Source organism: Perissodus microlepis, chromosome 20, assembly GCF_051167445.1.
Source record: "Perissodus microlepis isolate ML-2025 ecotype Zambia chromosome 20, ASM5116744v1, whole genome shotgun sequence".
Taxonomy (NCBI): domain Eukaryota; kingdom Metazoa; phylum Chordata; class Actinopteri; order Cichliformes; family Cichlidae; genus Perissodus; species Perissodus microlepis.
Genome location: NC_140480.1, coordinates 5,946,421 through 5,965,805, shown reverse-complemented (window position 1 = coordinate 5,965,805; position 19,385 = coordinate 5,946,421). Strand labels below are relative to the sequence as shown.

Below are 19,385 nucleotides of genomic sequence, written 5' to 3'. Positions count from 1 at the left end.
TGTAAATTCATACATCTACATTATACTGCATGTGACTTTGTTTTTAACTTTGGGGCAATTTTTTTTAAGACCCAATTGTTCTGATGTTCTGCTTCACTTTGGGTCATTTAAAAGTGCATTCACCATGAAGCTATTAATGCTTCTCCTAATTTATATAGTAGCAACAATAAAAAGAGGTATCTGCAGTATAGGACGTGTAGGATGGAGTGTAGGCAGGATGCTTGGAGGACAACAAAAGGATACGTAGAAGAAAATGCACAAGACAGCACGCGAGAGAAAAAAGATGTAATGATTAAAAAAAGCATAATTCAGACCAGAGTGAAGCAGCCTGTGAAATAAGATTACACATAGAAGATAGCTGTAAGTGAGAAGAAAGCCAGAAGGAACAAAGTAACAATGAAGGGCTGTAAAAATAGCAAAGACAAAAATAAATGAAAGCAATCCAAGAAAAACATGGAAAACAACATAAAAAAGAGATGATAGACTCAGATTCGTAGACCATCACACAAAGCAAACTGTAAGACAGACAGGAGGATATTACATTGATTAAAAAAAGAGATGAGTTTTCTTCGATTTTTGCATATTTGTCACACTTACATGCTTCATCAAAATTAATTTTATATTAGAGAAAGATAACCCAGGTAAATACATTATGCACTTTCTAAATGAGGATTTCATTCATTAAGGGTTGAAAGCTATCCAAACCTGCCTGCCCTGTGTGAAAAAGTAAAATCTTGTTATATCATGAATCCCCTAGACAGAACATGTCTGAGAAATGAGCTCATGAAACTGAAAAACAGATAAGACACAAAGCCATGGATCTGCCGGTCTGGAAAAGGTTACAAAGCCATTTTAAAGGCTTTGGGACTCCAGTGAACCACAGCGAGAGCCGTTATCAACAAATGGAGGAAACTTGGAACAATGGTGACCCTTCCCCGGAGTGACCGTCCTACCAAAATGACTCCAAGAGCGTGTCAACAACTCATCCAGGAGCCCACAAAAGAACCCAGAACAATGGAAGAACTGTGGGCCTCGCTTCAGTTAAGATCAGAGTTCATGATTCAACAATAAGAAAAAGACTGGACAAAAATGGCATCAACGAGAGCGCTCCAAGGAAAAAAACAACACAAATTTCCCAACAAACAACTTAATGATCTGCAAGATTTTGGGGAAAATATTGATGCAGCTGCATGCATGCAGTTGCATCAATGCAACTCTGAAATACAGCTTACAAATTAAGACGCAGCTTTCTAGACCAGCCCCTAAAAAAGTCCTGCTCTGCAGACTTCTTCACATACAGTCAAAATGTTCTTGCTCTGTGAATGATGGTTTTTTTTTTTTTGGTTTTTTTTTTAACATCGTGTTAAGTTAAAAGACACTCTTTAGGCTCATTCGCCACCATTTTCTTAATCACTTCCTCTATCAGTGTTGTGGGTACTGTAGCCTATGATAGCAGGAAAAGCGAGTACACAATGGACAGGACTCCAGTCTACTGTAATATGGTAATGATAATATTCACTGCTTGTAACATTACATCACTTGTCTTAGATAAATCCAGGAGATTTTAATGGAATTGTTAGTCATGCCTGTGTGTTTTTAAATGCCTTAATGAAGCATTACCTACTAGGCTGAACTGTAGAGTACAAGGAAGAATTATAATGATTATTTTTCACAGCTGTTTGGCCCCTTAAGACCTTCTGATGTTCTTACAACAGCAGGAACACAAGCAATTAATATTGCTCAAAAGGTTTAGTTTGTATCCACTGGATATTCCTAAAATGATAAACAAGTTCACACTGTGTTTATAAATGTTACTGACAAGTCACTTGAAATTTTAGTTTTTTAATATATTGCTGAGGCATTTACATTTCAGTTTTCCTCTTTATATTTTTAGTGGGAAAATACTGTAAATGTAATATTATAATAAAGTTGCTAAAATGGATTTATTGGACCAGCTACACCAAATGCAAATCTATCAGCCATAAACATATGATGTGCTTCATACTGTTTTCGTGCGGGCAATGATCCTAACTTTGGATTGGATAATAGTTTAAAGCACGTTTACACGCTTTTGCCACGCAGGATGCTTACTCTCTGGGGCTTATTTGGGTTTCAGAGCTTTGAAACAGAATAAAAGAAGAGTTGAGAAGAAAAGGTGGAAGGAGAGTAGTCTGAATTGGGTTCTGGAGCTGTACTCCACCTCATACATCGCACTCATTCGCCAGCCGCGAGTGATTCCAAGCCAGCGAGCACCACATCCACCGGAGGAGCTGATAAACTGCTCCACCTGGCTTCTCCTGTGAGACGTGCTCGCGTCGGCACCACTATTTCTGTTCACTCGCTCACCCGAATCAGGTGATGCCCTGCAAGAGCAGCTATTGGCTCTTGTCTCAGACCTTCCCCGAGGTAACTGGAGGAGTGACGAGCACTCTGCACGTGACCTCTACAATGAGCTTCCTCCCACCGGAAGACGTAAGCAACACTAGATGTTATTTATATAGGGACGAATCTGACGGTAGGCTTTGTTACGGTGCGAGGACTCCTCCCTAAATAAAAGCCGTGTATGACATAAAGTGTTGCTTTATTGTAAGAATAAATTATATTCGCTAATTTTGCATCCGAAATGACCTGTCCATTGAAACGATGGGAAAAATGGTGCTGAGGCATGCTGGGAAACAAGGCATGCTGGGAAAGACACCACCGCAGACGAATCAAATGGCTTCTTCAGAGACAGCATAATGATACCTATATTAGACCTGGCCTCATTAAAATACCTTTATAAACAACGTACTGCTATTTATAAAGACACTGTCAGTGCGCCAATATAAATGATAATTCCACTGAAAACGGGAAAAATAACAAGGGATAAAAATGCAAATTATTTCTTCTTAAATTATCATAATACAAATTAGTAAATCAAGTCAGCTCTGAATTTATGCATGTGTGCGTAACACACGGCGTTTGTGTGGAGTTCATTGTCTTAGATGTGGTGTTTTGAATAATTTACAGCAATTATAATGGAATTTTCTGAAAAGCTAAAAGGGATGTTAGTGTCCCTCTAGCCCCCCGGGGACATTACTGCGTTTACTGAATTATTTAAAAGTGATACACTAGACGTGGGTACAGCGTTGGCATATAAAAAAACCCCACCCCCTCTGCCCCCCTTAATATCTACCTATTACTGCGCCTTTAACATTTCCCATGATGCCCCGCGGCTTTGATCCGTTCAAATTGAACTCCTTACAAACAGGAGGAGACGCTCTTTCTGGGACAGAACAGCTCAGACATATTCACTCTCATTTTGTAAAATAGTTGTTAACACTGATACAGCTGTTCATATTTTTTGAGACACCGCGATGTTGAACATGTGCCGCCTGCCCCTCTATTTATGCGCCGCTTCCTGCTGATGACATCCGGGCATTCAGAAGGCTTGCACTCTGGGCTACATACAGAGAACCTGGTTTCTCCTCTCTTCGCCCAGGGGAAAGTCCCCGGACACGTGGCAGAAAGTGCCCTGGCCTGGAAACCAGGATCGATCTGCGCTCCACCACTAGTGAGCTGAGATGTTCTGCTGAACTGAGCTCGGTGATCGCAGGTCGAATTTGTCAGCGTTGATAGTTATGCAAGAGAGCTGCTAGTAACGCCTTAACAGAACGGGGCTCATTCTCCGAATGCTTCTTTTATAGTTCACTTCGTCCAAGCATGTCTGTGAATATATGGGCCCACCTTTACGTCACATACTTTTGCGGTTTGGAGCAACAGGTGCAGTCAATATAATAATAGGTCCTTATAAAAATGAATGAAAAATGGTAAGGCTGCAGTTTCCTTACGGTAAGGTTCCTAATTACTGTTCATTTAGACATTCCCTCCTGTTTAGCATTTCTACCATTTAAAATTAAAGAACAGCTTATAAAACAAATATGCCAGGTCTAGGGTGTAAGGATTTCTCTGTTTTATTTATTTTGTAGTGTTGGCCATATTTATTTATTTGATCAAACAAATTGTTAAGATGTTCCTGTAAGTTCCTCAGTAAGTTTCCCTGAGCTTTTAAAAAACAGACAAATCCTGTTTAAGCACCGTGAGTTTGACCAGGTTCATCTTCAGAAGAAGAAAAATATATCTCAGGTTTTGAATTGTGTTTAGGGCTCCACCTTGCGGTGAAATATTGGACATGCAACTCATTAGCGCCGAGCACAGGGCTCATGCAATAAATCCAGGCATATATTAGGCAAATCAATCTGAGAGTCGGATTTATTTCCATTTAATCAGACATAATTGTAAAACGTTTTATTGTATGGGGTACTTTGTGCATATAGGTATTGGGGGGGCTTTAGGTTGCAGGATTTGATATTTACAACCTACTTTAGAAAAAGAAAAGCTTGTGAGAAATACTCCCATATTTAAGCAGAAAAGGGCACAATATTAAATGTCAAACCTGGGATTTTTATTATGTATGTATTTCACTGTAGAGCTATGCTGTGGTGATGCATGCAAAATGCTGGTGAATTAAGCAAGGACTTCTCTGAAAAAGGCACTGAATATTTTTTTTACCAAACTCATGTCCATCTTAAATGAGCTTGGTCTCCGATATCTCAGATATCAGATGTATTTTATCAAAGTAGAGTTTTAAGTTTGTGTATGTGGATCATATGACAAGCAATTCAGTATTAGATTTTCAGCTTTGCATAGATATATTTCTCTGGATTCTTCAATTTTTTTTGGGTGATATTCAATTGCATATAGAGTATTCATCCCCTCAGATGTTTTTACTCTTTTATTGCTTTTATAATTGGATTCATGGTCAATTTTAAAGCTTTAAAATAAAAACAAAAAACAAAAAAAAAACAAGTCCCTGATATTAAAATTTTTTTTTTTACTTCTACAAAGTAATGTGGATTAATTCAAACTATTAAACAAAAACTAAGTGACTACATAAATATTCACTCTCTTTAAAGCCATTTATTCTCGAGGGTTCATTCACTGAAGATACAAGCACACTGCAAACATCTCTGTCTCTTGGAGTCTATCCACAGGCATGCAGGAGGCTCCAAGGTTAACTAGAAGAAGGTTGTTAGCTCTGATTTAACTAACATAGAGCTTTTTGTCTGAGGCCAGACCTCAGGCCGGAGAACTTGTCACTGAACTTTAAATGTGTTGTTCACAGCAGATCTCTGTTCAGTCTGATGGAGTTTGAGCAGTGTTGCGAAGAAGAATGGAGTCTGAGTGAAACCACATAAGGTCAAAACAAGGATGGCAGCCAAAGGCCCACTAAATATTCATTTCAGGGGGTTGAATATTTAGGCAATAACTGACTATAAAGAGCTTTTTTGTGAATTATTGCCAAAAAATGAATGCAAGGGGGATGCTTAGCAGCGCTACATGCACCCACGAGAAGCAATTTTATGTTAACAAACATTATTTTAAATATGCCTTACAATGACTTTGAACATAAGGGTATTTTTTGATATAACGATTCAAAATAACACCTTCCCAATTAAATATGGAGTTTAAATATTATGCAAATCATTGCACTTAAATTTTATTTACATGTACTTTAGAATCCCAATTTCTTCTTCTTTCTGATAAAACATGCATACCCTACAAGCACCAATAACTTCAGGCCAAATCCTTTCCCCAATTGATTGTAAAAGTCACTCCTGGTCTAGCATTTATGAGTAATTATGATATTGTAATTTTTGGTGGGTATGGTCCAGTTTAAACACCTTGTAACCCATAAAAGAATACAGGAACATAAACGAGCTTCGTCATTGTTATTATACACTGTCTGCACTCAAAATGGCCAATGGATCTCCATTTTCTCTGTGATCTCACCTTTCAGGCAAAATAAAGACAGTTTGTTTTTTTCCATTTGGTCCCCAGTAGGGCGGGAAACCAGCTCTACAGCATTTATTCTAATCGCCTCTGACATGAAAGCACCCAGTGACACACATAGGCATACTGTATACTGCAGGATTAGGCAGTACACAAAAAGATTACAGCGTCACATGGTATTCCTTCCAAATGGTGCCTTCTCACAACCTACTTCCCCCTCTTAGGTATCCCATCATTCCCTGGAATAGGCGTAGGCTCACGCAGCAGCAGCAGCAACAGCAGCAGCAGCATCACAAAGGTTCAGCTCCTCCCTGCTGTGTGCTTGATATAGGATGGGAGGGAGAGAGGGAGCGGGAGAGACAGAGAGGATCAGGCACAGATGAATTGTAGTCTGAGTGACGGAAGCAGTGTGGGCACATGTGAGTGAGAGAGGACGAATCAGGAAGTAGAGAGACCTGCGCGTGTGTGTGTGTGTGTGTGTGTGTGTGCGGGAGAGAGAGACAGACAGAGTGTAAATCAACAGAAAGAGGAAGAGGACATAAAGAAAGGACGAAAAAGGGCTGCAGGAGGAAGCAGACAAGACAAGGGGTCTCAGACTGAGAGGGAAGATGGCTGAGCCGGAGCTGAAATCGAGAGGCAGCCGAGAGAGCGTCGCTAAGGAGAAGATGGGGGGTAGGTACAGTGCATGCTCACGCTCCTCTAACTGCCACATGGTGCAGCGCTGCATTATTCCACCATGCGCTCTGATGCAACATTGCCTGATGCAAGAGTAGAATTGTAGAGTTGATGCTGAGGAGATGCTTTCATGGTAGCAGGTGACAGGTGTGGACAAATGGCACATATTAGGAACGTGGGTATGAAAACACAACTATCAGATGCAGTGTGTGTTTACTCGGATAGAAAGAGTTTAATAAGGACAGCAGGTTCAGAATGAAAATCTCATAGGTGCTGATTTACAAAAATGTCTATTTTTAAAAAATGATATGAATTCTTCCTTTAGTAACACAAGTTTTTGTTTGTTTTTATTAATCATAGTTTTTCAAAGTAACCAGTGCCTAAAACAACTCAGTGAGAAAGCTTGTAAATTCTTTTCATTTGTCTGAAAATGAGCCAGACTCTGTAATTTGACTGTCTCCCCTTCTGCTGTCCTCTCACCACCAGCGACTGGAGCAGAGCCTGAGCAAGATGGTCTCATTGTGGAGCAGCCAGCATCTCCATCTGACCCCGTGGGTTCTCCGCCTGCTGCCACAGGTTCCACCAACAGCCTGCCAGGCAAGGGGGAGAAGATTGAACTCAAACGCAGCATCACCCTCTTCAACGGTGTCGGGATGATTATCGGCACCATCATCGGCTCGGGCATTTTCGTCACTCCCACAGGTGTTGTCAAAGAGACCGGCTCCGCTGGGCTCTCTCTGATCGTTTGGTCCGCCTGTGGAGTGATATCCACCATGGGTGCTCTGTGCTACGCAGAGCTGGGTACAACTATTGTCAAGTCAGGAGGAGACTACACTTACATCCTTGAGGTATATGGCGAACTGGCTGCCTTTCTGAAGCTCTGGGTGGAGATGCTCATCATCCGGCCGTCGTCGCAGTATGTGGTGTCACTGGTGTTTGCGACCTACCTTCTGAAACCTCTCTACCCCAACTGCGTCGTGCCCGACAGCGCAGCCAAGCTCATTGCCTGCCTGTGTCTTAGTGAGTACATGATGTTGGTGGGCTTTCTTAGGTCAAATACACATTTTAGACACTTCATTGCAGCTGGTCATTCACCAGATTCTTGATTGTAGTGTGTTTTGTGTCTCCCCGCTGCTTGTAGCCTCCCTGACATTTGTAAACTGTATCAGTGTGAAAGCAGCAACCAAGGTCCAGGACTTGTTCACCGCTTCCAAATTGATAGCCTTGATCATCATCATCCTCTTTGGCTTCATTCAGATTTCCACAGGTGAGTGGCAAAATACCCCAGAACAAACCAAGTCAGCTGCATGACTGCATGCTGTTGAGAACAAATCTTATGCCTTCATCACAAGACTTATTAATTTTTAACAGAGAAGTAAAATAAGCTTCAGGTCAAAGCTGGAAAAACAGGTTTTGTGAGTGTAATAAAATCTAAATCCTCAACAATATTTAACCTACTTTAATAGTCAGTAAAAAATCCTAAAAAAGTGTCCTCACTTTGAACCTGTCATTTCAGATCTGCTCATAAGCATGCAGCTTCCCTTCATTGTGTTGGAAACACAGCTCCCTTGTTTTCAATATTTTTAGTTGGAGTAATTATGGAACTAACAGCATGCCTGTAAAGTAAATGCCATTGCATTATGTGGCTTTTTGCAAACTGTATAGTTGCATCAATTATTATGATTCTCGTCTTTACACGACATCAATGTGAGGTTTACTTCTTTTATCTCCAATGGTAAACAAGTTGTTAACGAGCGCTAATGAGCCTAACGAAGCAGACTGCTTTGCTTTCAGCTTGTTAGCACACTTACTGAGTCTGAACACAGAGCTTGTTTGTCTAGAGCCATGTGATTGAGTCTGAGCAGACATGAACATGGGCATCAGAACGTGCCAGGATGGTTTTGATCGTACACATGAGACTGCAATGAAATTAAAATGTACAGAAAATAAGGTGACTATACAGACAGTAATTTACTGCCTGAAATAATGGCATTGTAGTAACATTTTTCTATATGATAGCCCTAAGCGTGTGGATTCACGTGTGCCGTCTAAGACTGTAAAAGCAACGCACGTTAATCCGTCCGAGCTGTGCCATTCACAATACAAGAGCGCGGGAAGACAGCGTGGCCACACTTGCTCCACGCTGCATCTGCTGCTCCCCTCCTTACACAAGGCCACGCCTACCACCTTTGTGCGCCACACTCTGTTACCATGGAAACTAGGCAGTGAAGCTTGCCGGCTGTTGTCACACTTTTTCAGCAGACCAGCAAGAGAACAGAGTTGGAAAATAATAAGGAGGGTCATTACCATCTGAAAGCGACAGGTAGAGGGAGAGAGAGACACCAAAACGCCAGGCTCTCTCTCTCTGTCTCACTCACACACACTCGCACACACACACACACACACACACACACACGCACGCACACACACACACACACACACACACACACACACACACATTGGATTCATTGACTGCAGTGCATTGTATAAATGGATTGAAGTTTACTTATGAGAAAATTTTTCTTCTCATATTTAAATGTCAACTGATCGTGTTTCTGTACCCCAGAGGAGATGCTCCTTTGTATATTGTGCATAAATAGTGAATTGTCCTGACACAACATTGCGTTTCGCTTCTGTTATTACCATGGTACATTGACAAGCATGTCAAAGGGCAGGCATCAACAGGCCGGCCTGGTACAAGAGACAAAATGTGTCGGCAGCACAAAAAGAATCTATTCAATGTCTAAGCACATAACTCCTCCAGGCGCTACACCTGGCAGTGGGAGAATTGCTTCCCTTTCAAATGTTTTCTTCTTCTTTCTGTATGTGAGCAGGTGATGTGCCATATCTGACCCCAGAAAAGGCGTTTGAAGGGAGCAAACTGGGAGTTGGGAATATTGTCCTGGCTCTGTACAGCGGTCTCTTTGCTTTTGGAGGCTGGTGAGGGTCATAAAATTGAATTATTTATAGCTTCTGTTTGTTTTTGCTTGAAAGATTTATGACCTCTTTGCTATTCACCCCCCCAGGAATTACCTGAATTATGTAACGGAGGAGATGATCAACCCAGAGAGGTGACTTAAATGTAATGACGGTTGTTTTGGTGATGATGGCACAGACTGTCTTGTAAATATCTGCCAAGAGCATGGTTGCTCTCATCCATGACTGAGCTTGTCTATCATCAGATAAGTCCACAGAGATAAAGTATCCAAGCGATACTGACATAATCTGAACTATGAACTAAATATGAACTAAAATATTACATTTTACAAAAAAATAAAAGCATGTGATAATAATGATTTATAAAATCCAGTAAAATTATGCAGTTGTGTTCCTCACTGCATACCCTGCATGAATTCAGTCACATCTCATAACACAGTCTGATATTACCAGAACATACAGTGTTACACGCTGTTGTTTTTTTCCTCAAATGACCTTTGACCTTTCACCCCATAGGAACCTGCCCCTGTCCATCATCATATCCATGCCTATAGTCACGGTGGTATATGTTCTAACCAACCTGGCCTACTTCACCACCATCTCTCCTCAAGTCATGATTGAGTCAGAGGCTGTTGCTGTGGTGAGTGTACTGCTTTTCTTTAATATAATGTGTTTCATCCTTAACTGGGACATGCATATTGGTTGTTTGTGGTCACAAATTCTCCTCATCTGCTTTTTCTTTCTGTTCTGCAGAGTTTTGGGGAGTACCATCTTGGTGTGATGTCCTGGCTCATTCCCGTCTTTGTGGGACTATCCTGCTTTGGTGCAGTCAATGGATCACTCTTTACTTCAGCGCGGTGTGTGTTTGCATGTGTACAATGAAACATAAGACAGCATTTTATACATTTAGTATTAATAGTTTAAAGTCTTCGTATTTTTCGAATAAATAATGATTTAAGAAATTTCTCTTCTAGTTTGTTCTATGCTGGAGCTCGAGAGGGTCAACTCCCTGCTGCTCTGGGGTTGGTCCACACAGACCTGTTCACACCAGTGCCATCCCTCATATTCACAGTAAGAAACCTGATACTTTCAGTGACATTTTACCAGCTGGCTACCAATAAGATTAGGTTAGTATGTTAAATCATGTATGATCATTGCTAAAATCTGCCAAGTGTCCCCATTCTTGAGGTATTATACACAAGTGTATATAAATCTGTTTTGACGATACAAAACATTTGTGAAGCATTTGTAGAGTTATTTTTGTTAGAGAAAATTATTTCAGTGAAGAGTTACAGTTAAGTCCATAATTTGTTGGATTTTTGTGCATTTTTTATGATCTTGCCTCTGTGCACCACCACAGTAGATTTTAAATCAAACAGTCAAGATGTGATTGAAGTGCAGACTTGCAGCTTTGATTCAGCGAATTAGACTTTACAACAGTTTTTATACACAGTGCCTCATTTTCAGAGGCTCAAAAGTAATTGGCTGACAAGCAGTTTGAATGTTACTTCATGACAAACTAAGTAGATCTAGTATCTGTCGTTGATTCCAAGTGGTGCATTTTTATTTTAGAGCTCTTATTTAGCTCTTTATTGTCATTTTAAATATCAAAACAACTTCACAACATCTGACCAAGTCAAGAATAGTCTCAAAGAGGTAGATGCATTATTGTTAGGGTCTACAATTAAGACGGCTTCAAGAAAGCAAATACAGAAGGTTTAGAGAAAGGTGCAAACCACTGGTTACACTCAAGAACAGGGAGGTCAGATTAGATTATTACCAGAAAACATCTAAAAGAGACTGCACAGTTCTGAGAAAAAAATTTGGGGGGGACAAATGAAACCAAGATAAGCTTCTACCAGAGTGAAGGGAAGAGAAAAGTATGGAGAAAAAGAGAAACAGCTCATGATGTGAAGAATACCACATCATCTGTCAAACATGGAGGTGGAGGCACTGTTATGGTATTGGCATGTATTGCTGCTAGGAGAACTAAGTCACTGGTGTTTATTAATGATGTGAGTGCTGATAAACACAGCAGGGTGAATTGTGAACACTTTCTGTTTAGATTCAGCCAAAGCTGCAAAACTGATCAGACAGCGCTTCATGGTGCAAGTGAATAATGACCCAAAAACTGTAAAACCATGTCAAGAGTTTCTCAAGGCAAAGAAATGGGATATACTTCAAATGCCAAGTCAGTCACCTAATGTCAACCCAACAAAGCGTGTTTTTTCATTATTAAATAAAAACCTGAATGCAGCAATGAAGTACTGGTAGGGAATCTCAGTGGAGAAAGCACAACGTCTGGTGATGTCCACGTGTTCTAAACTTCAGGTGACTAACACACTGACTAAAATCAACCCTTACATTAAAAGTGATATTAACTTGTTCAGTTCATTTTGAGCCTTTGAAATTGGAACTATGTCTAAAAATGGCTCCAGTTCTTAAAGAGTTAATGCAGTCCTCTCAAATTAAGGTCTGCATCAATCACATGTTGATTGTTTGGTTTAAAATTTGCTGCTGTGGTGAGCAGTAGCAAAAAAGCACACAAACTACCCATGGGAAGTTAACTGAAAATGGCAGCTTTATTGTTGGAAAAACCTCCATTAAATAAACTTTCAAAAAACAAACCAAAACCCTGAACATGAGAACTAAGAACTGAAAAACACTGGGAAACTAGAACTTAAATTAGACCAAAAGAAAACAGACCAGGAACTAAGAACTAGAGATTTAGACAGAGCTGTGAGAGAAACACACAGCAGTGAGGGTCTACGCTGCGACAAAGGGCAAAGGAAAACACAGGGCTAAAATACACCACAGAGTAACACGGGAATGGAGAGCACAGCTGGGACTAATCAAACATGACCGATAAAGGGGAAGCAAACCTTTAAACGCTGAACACAGGACATAAGACTATCAAAATAAAACAGGAAACAAGAGACATTCACAAAGATGTAGACTTGACACCAATGTTCTCTCTAAACTGCGCGCGTGCGCAATTGCGCACTGCTGGCACGGTCTCTGCGCACAGAAAATCTGCGTTGCGCACAAAAAAAAATCTAACCTGAATTGAAATTAAAATTAAAACTTTAACAATTCAGTTTTGCAGTGTTAGTCAGTAAGTGACTGGCTGCTCCCGTATGGGATTAGAACGATGCCACCTTATCCCATAGTCCAGCCAATGATGCGGTTCACATTCGCAGCTAATCAACGTCTTTGACAGGCTATGACAGCGTCCTTGTGTGCCGACACCGGTGTTTTAGCTAGCAAAGCGGCGTGGCTGATGTGGAGCGAAGCCACGTTAATGACAACGTGTACAACCATTGGAGATGTGAGCAGGACAGACGGAAAAGTGTGGACTTTTTTAAATTGTGTTGATAGGCCACGTAAAATCAGAGTTATGATAAAAATATGCAATGTTTGGTTTTCTTCCTGAATACTATCGTTGTTTATATTTACTGCCCGAAGAAACGGTAAAAACGGCGTTTTATAAGGAAAACGCTTGAAAGCACTCTCCACCTGTGAGCAAAAACAAAACCAAAAAACCCCCCACCCTTTCCTATTGGTCGAAAAATGTACCATGTCAACCAATCAAAAAATGATATGGCAACAGTTGTTTAGGAAGGGGGGTAGTTTTAGGAGTGTTTTGAGATGTGAGAGATTTGCGACGTTTAGCGCAAATCTTGTGTAGTTAGTGTGTAGTGTAGTCAATAGTTTTGTTGTGTGTGTCAGAACAATGAGGCGACTACTGAATGTTACAGGTGTTACAGGGGTGATACATCTCCTGTTGTCAGGCCTGCAGGTATCAGGCTGTTGTTCTCCTTTATCTCGTAGTGGACAGAAATTATTTTTGGAGTGGCACAAATAATTTGTAAGGCATCAAATTTGATGCAGAATAGCTGATTGTTCTGTAAATAGTTTGAAATGTTTGTTTAAAAAAACGCCTTGGCTGCATTTTTAGGTAAACAGCTGCAAAAAACTTTGTTGTTTGCAAAACTCAATAATTTTTTTGAAGAAGTAAATATATAATTAATTGCCCAACATTGGTCATTATATACTGTATTTTGCAGACAGAGAGTTACAGGACTCTCCCAGACCACAGACTCAGACTCATAATACAAGTCAGAGCTTTATGAAAAAAGAAAAAAAAAAATAGAAAGTTGTGTTTTCAAAATTGGATTTTAAGTTATTTTTACTTCCAATAGTGTTAACATACTACACAAGATTTTTTTTTAAATTTTCATTGTAAGTGGGCTAAAGCAGTTAATTAAAAGAAGTCTAACATAAATGTAATTGCTGTAATTTGATTATTTTAATAAACCATGTAACTTGGATGGATTTGATGCTGGCGTGACCACAGTGCACACGTCTAATGTTGCTCACAGTGGTCCAAGGGACCGCTCAGGGAGTTTGTGTGTTCGCTCAGACACATGAAAAATTAGAGGGAACATTGCTTGACACTGAAACATAGAGACATAACTGACTGGGGAGACAGAGAGAACATGGAGACGAGTGACTAGACGAGAAACACGGGAAAGGCAAAGTAACAGAAACCTAAATCCTAGGAACTAAGAATATAACACAAGCAGAACACAATAAAGAGAACCAAAACAATGAATAACAATAATCAAAGAATAAAAATTAACCAACAAACACAAAACCCTGGGTCACAGACCCAGTACTGTGACACCTACCTGCCTTAAATAACTGCTCTATTCAAGAAAATCACTAAGGAGGATTCAGAAGCCTTGTTTGTGTTTATAATCTATTATCCATCTACTATCTATAATCTAATGTTTCCAGCAAACTAATGCAATCTTTACTCCTTTTTTTATTGTATTAGTGTTTCCTATCGATGATGTATGCCATCTCCCAGGACATCTTCTCTGTCATCAATCTCTTCAGCTTCTTCACCTGGATGTGTGTTGGGATGGCCATCGCTGGCATGATCTGGCTGCGCTTTACCAAACCCGACCTCAGAAGGCCCATTAAGGTGAACGTCTTAGGGGTTAAAGTAGCTGCTCAGTGCGTGTTGCAGAGAAGATCCATTTTGATGGATATGAGTCTCGCTGAAAGGTGACCCTGGCCCTACCTTCCTTGTCTGGCAAAACATCAACATGTCTTCTAGTTTCATAAAGCATCTGCTATTTTTTTTTTAGTGAAAGCACCATTGTATCGCTACGCTTGTTATTAGGTGGAACTGGAAACATACTGTTTTTCCAAGACAGGAGGGAGGGGTATTTGGAGGAATACATGATCCTTTGTTTCTATTTCATCATGGGAAAATTACCTTGGCTGACCAGAGTCTTTCATCTTCTCTTTGGCCCACACTGCTTTCAGCTCAGTTATTTTATAAAATCATCTATAAACATATTAAAAGAGAGAGAGAGAGAGAGAGACAGAGACAGAGACAGAGCTATTTATATGTAAACCATTCATAAAAAATGTCAGTTTCAACCCAGAAAAAAGAAAAACAAACCGTCAGCTCAAGAAGTTTAACTGATAACTGAATCTAATAACAGTATGGAGCTCTTTAGCCAATAATTATTTCTTCATTGTGATCAAATTGTTGGAGACGCTTAAAGAAAAAGGGTAAGCCAATATGAGAAAAATACTTAAGTAAGAGTACAAATGTATTTAGTATGAACTATAGCACATATCATTGTTTCAAAATTAGATCTTTAGATGAAGTCAGGCATCATTCAACTTGCATACACAGTCTTATAGTTTGAATTTGTATTGATTTGATTGATTTTTTTGCATTATTGTCTGATCTGTAAATTAATCGGTACTGAAAATGTCTTAATATAAAAACTTTAGTAATTATTTGTTTCCTATTGTTGTTTAATGGAAGCAAAGTGGCAGAAAACAGATATCAGTGAAGAAGTTACAGGATCTAAAATCTGAACTTGGGAAGTATTGTCATCAAAATCATTATACATTAGTCTTATCATTAGCTATAGTTGCATTATTCCAAAGTCCAAATATGATATTTTCTTCTTTTTCAGTGTGTGAGACATCTTCACTCAACAATTATAAACTGTATCTTATCTGCTCACGTCTAATATAAATCGAAACACATCTTCATCTGTTATGTATTTTATATTTTCTCTCTGCAGATTTCTCTCTTCATCCCCGTTACTTTTGTGTTGAGCTGCGTCTTCATGATCGTCGTGTCCTTTTGGGCAGCTCCCTTCGAGTGTCTGCTAGGCAGCGGCATTATTCTCACAGGCGTCCCAGCGTACCTACTGGGCTACAAGTGGAAAAAACCCCATGTGGTCAAGAAGATGCTGGGTGAGTTGGAGATTTTTTTGTTTTTTTTAGAGTGAGGCAAAGGTGGTTTGTTGTGAAATTCCTGTGAGATTATCTGCTCAAGTTCTGCTGTGGGCACCGGTACATTTCCTTTGTTTACATAGTTGCTCCGGAGGACTCAGGCAAAAGGCCGACGCAGTGTTTAAAAAAAAAAAAAAAAATCCAACATTTGACCTGTAGTAGCCTAGCAAAGAGAAAACAGACGTGGCTAACGTGACGAGTTGTTTCTCCTCAGAAATCTTCACCATGTTCTGTCAGAAGATCTTCATGTCTGTTCCTGAAGAGAAGGAGCAACATGGGGCGGCTGAATAATGCTGGACAAACCGAGCAAGATGAAAGACTGGGTCAATATTTTTGTCTGGACATTCCTGTAATGTTTACATTCATCCACATGTGATCGGACTTTTTTTGTTTTAACTTTATCTGACCAGGCAGGTAACTGTGAACATATTCAATATTCGCAAGAGTGGCCTGACAAATGGAGGATTTGTTTTATGAATATTTTATGAATACTGCAACTTTTCTGCAAAGAAGATCACCGGGCATTTTACACTCCTTATTATGAATTGATTTTAATATTTCAGCATATCTCCTTAAATGATCAAACATGCTCTGATGTTCCATGTTAGTTAATGGAAAGCCATCTGTAAGTGTATGACTGCTGCAGGCATATAATTACTTGTGTACTGCAAGTACACAATCAGGAGCTGCAGTGGCCTATGACATCCTGAAGTGTACAAATGAATAGCTTAGGCGGGAAAATATATGTCTAATACCACTAACAACCAAACTAGACATAGTATATTATAGTTTAGGGTTTATATTTATAGTTTATATTGTGTTAAAATAAAGGATTTTGCTATAGTTGCTATAATCACGTCACTTAGAGTTTATAACTAAGGTCAGATTTGGAAGAGGAAGAGGTTGTCTAACAAAGCACTTACTTCATTTTCTCATATGGTACTAATGTTTGTGTTTAATAGTAATTCATTCTCACATTTTACTTGATATTTTTTTTTGTATTTATTGGTAAGATGAACTTGTAGCGCTGTCGTAAAGCACAAGCTAAAGGGAGATGAAAGAGTGTCTGTGATGTCTGCTTGAGCTGCACTGTGAATCAGGTCTGTTTCTTGTATCATTTCATTCTGATATTAAACCTCATCGGCGCCACGTGTGACGATACTTGATGAAAACGATACCAGCATCTCCGTTTGTGCGCCATTGTTGTGAGACGGCGTAGATATGCTCAGATATCGTAGTAGTGTTTGTAGTTAGCCTTAGTGTTTGTACTGAACGTATTTGATGTCTGTGCCAGCCGTGCCAGTGCTGATATTCTATTTTTTTTGTGTCACTGTATGACCAAAATGAATGTTGCAACTTTAGAGATGCTGGCTTTGCTTGTAATTTTTGTAGGAAGTGTACCTGGAGAGAGGTTTGAGGTTTTCCCAGCATATTTCCTGGTCCAGTGAAGGCCTGGGAAGGAAGGAGCTTCTGAGGAATGTTAAGGGGGATTGGAATCATGTGGAGTGGGAAAGGTTTCTTACTTTTGCACACAATGGAGAGACAGTCTCCTTACAAATCTACTACAGATGTACGTATTGTCAGCCTACTCACTGTGCTGGCAGTACAGGTTTCACAGGCCCCTTTCCAGTGAAGGGAAAGTGCTGAAAAAACATACTAATTCATACTGGTTGCTATTCCTTTAACATTAATGCAGCAGAAGCTTTCAGACAAGAACAAAAGAAAGTCTGTGAGAAAAATGACCTTTGACATTCTCACTGGTAACATCAGACTTTCCGTGGTGAGACACAAACAGCTCTTCTTTTTCTTTTTTTAAAGGAACCCTCTTTAATCTTATTTGCATAAGTTAATGGAAATGTGAAGTTTAAATACAAACATGTAAGTACATTTGCAATTAGCATGCAACAATATTTCTCCCACTTAAAGTATTTAATATGGATTCTTTATTAATGCAGATTGCATACAGATTTAAAAAGAGAATAGCTGAATGCAAATGCTTGCAAAGTTGGCACTGTGGCCATCTTTAAAGGTGAGCTCTCTGAAAGCACACCAATGAACAACACAGTCCTCGAAGACGCGGCCCTTACTTAATGAATCTACTTAAATTAAAGCCCTGAACACACACGTGTGTCTAAAAACACACTGATTCCATTTACGATGATAAGCGGTCTCATATATTTTATTTTATGCACAACGTGCTGCATCGGTGTGTGTGCGTTTGTGTGTGTAAAGTATTACTATATGTGAAAATCAATAACGCAAATGTAATTGAGAATAAAGGAAGCTCATATTTTTGATTCTATAATCGAGAGTACCTATTGTAACTGTTGTCTGTGAGTGACCATAGTAGGTACTGTACGTGTAAAAAATAAAACTATTTTGTTCAAAGTTTGATTGTTTGCGCTTTTGTAAAGCAGACGGCCAACAAAAGGAGTCAGAGGATTAAAATCTGATTGCTTGTTCCTGTAGAAATGCAGCAGCTGGTCGACAAAAGGCCGGCCGAAGCCCCTCTTCAGGCACCGGTTTCAGATAAAACAAAGATTCTCTGAACATGACATCCTAACGTCCAAATAAGGATGTTTCTCAAAATAGCGTTATCATCTCAGCCATCAAATGTTTGGTAGTGCTCTGTGTCACATGCACATTGCTTCTTGTTTGTCCTGTCTTGTTTGTTGGCTCTCAGACAATGACGCTGCCGACCCACTGTGCTGTCAGGGGACTTCATATCCGTCTGAAGAGGAAATGAGACGGCCCGATGGCTGCTGATGGAGCTCTTATCAGAGCTGCTGGACACAATATTAGTGATGGGGGATTGGACAGGCAAGGAGCCGATGAATGCGCAAGTCACGTCTACAAATACAGAGTATTTTGATATATTAAGTGAAGATGGAGGTGGGGAAAGGGTTCAAAGCATTTTCAGAAGATGTGGTGAAGTCGAGGTGTTAGTGTATTCTTTGTCTTGAAGACAGTGTGGGTAAAATCATTTTTAAAAAAAAAAAAAAATGTATATAAAATTATACAATTAGTTTAGATTACAGAAAGCCGACTATTGCAAATGTTTTTGTTATAACATATGATCATCGTTTTACAGCTTCTAAAAACAAAAAAACTTTCATCTGCTTTTTGGCATCAACATTAGGGCTGTGTAGCCAACACTAGATTTCACCAGCAGGTGGCGATAGAGGCCCATCAATAGAAAGATGATGGCGAATCACTGAAAGGAAACTGCCGAACTACGTTAATCACCCACGCAATAAAACAACAAAACATATTAAACTTAGAACATCTGCCTTTTAAACTGGTCAAACCTTATTATTAATATTACTAATCTCTACGTTTCCGTTCACAAATTATTAAATTAATTAGTCTAACAAATGCTAGTTTACCTGTATTTTAGCAGAGTATTTTTCCTAAGACGAACATGCTCCAGATGAAGATGAGCCATGGGTGAGGGTTGCTCAAGGGCACAACTGAAGAGGGAATGATAGTGAAGCCTTTGATATCTTTTATCACTGTTAAAACATATCAGCGTCCCACTTTTAGGAATCTGATTTACTATAATTAAAGTATCTTTCTATTTTGAGGGTTTAGGGCAAGGATGTCAAACTCAT

At 39.6% G+C, this 19,385-nt stretch overlaps 1 protein-coding gene and 2 non-coding genes across 3 annotated transcripts; 2 read left to right on the top strand and 1 right to left on the bottom strand.

Annotated features, from left to right (window-relative positions):
• Positions 1-2,155: 2,155 nt before the first annotated feature.
• LOC146363934 (Nuclear RNase P) lies at positions 2,156-2,464 on the bottom strand. The gene has a single exon (XR_014799116.1).
• Positions 2,465-3,415: 951 nt separating this feature from the next.
• LOC146363933 (RNase MRP) lies at positions 3,416-3,676 on the top strand. The gene has a single exon (XR_014799114.1).
• A 2,423-nt stretch (positions 3,677-6,099) lies between these two features.
• LOC146363932 (large neutral amino acids transporter small subunit 1-like) lies at positions 6,100-18,162 on the top strand. Its single transcript, XM_084917097.1, has 11 exons — positions 6,100-6,504; positions 6,994-7,527; positions 7,649-7,774; positions 9,342-9,447; positions 9,534-9,578; positions 9,961-10,084; positions 10,198-10,301; positions 10,419-10,515; positions 14,285-14,434; positions 15,561-15,735; positions 15,989-18,162. The coding sequence occupies exons 1-11, from the start codon at positions 6,441-6,443 to the stop codon at positions 16,063-16,065; spliced, it is 1,602 nt and encodes a 533-aa protein (XP_084773223.1). The 5' UTR covers positions 6,100-6,440; the 3' UTR covers positions 16,066-18,162.
• Positions 18,163-19,385: the final 1,223 nt, after the last annotated feature.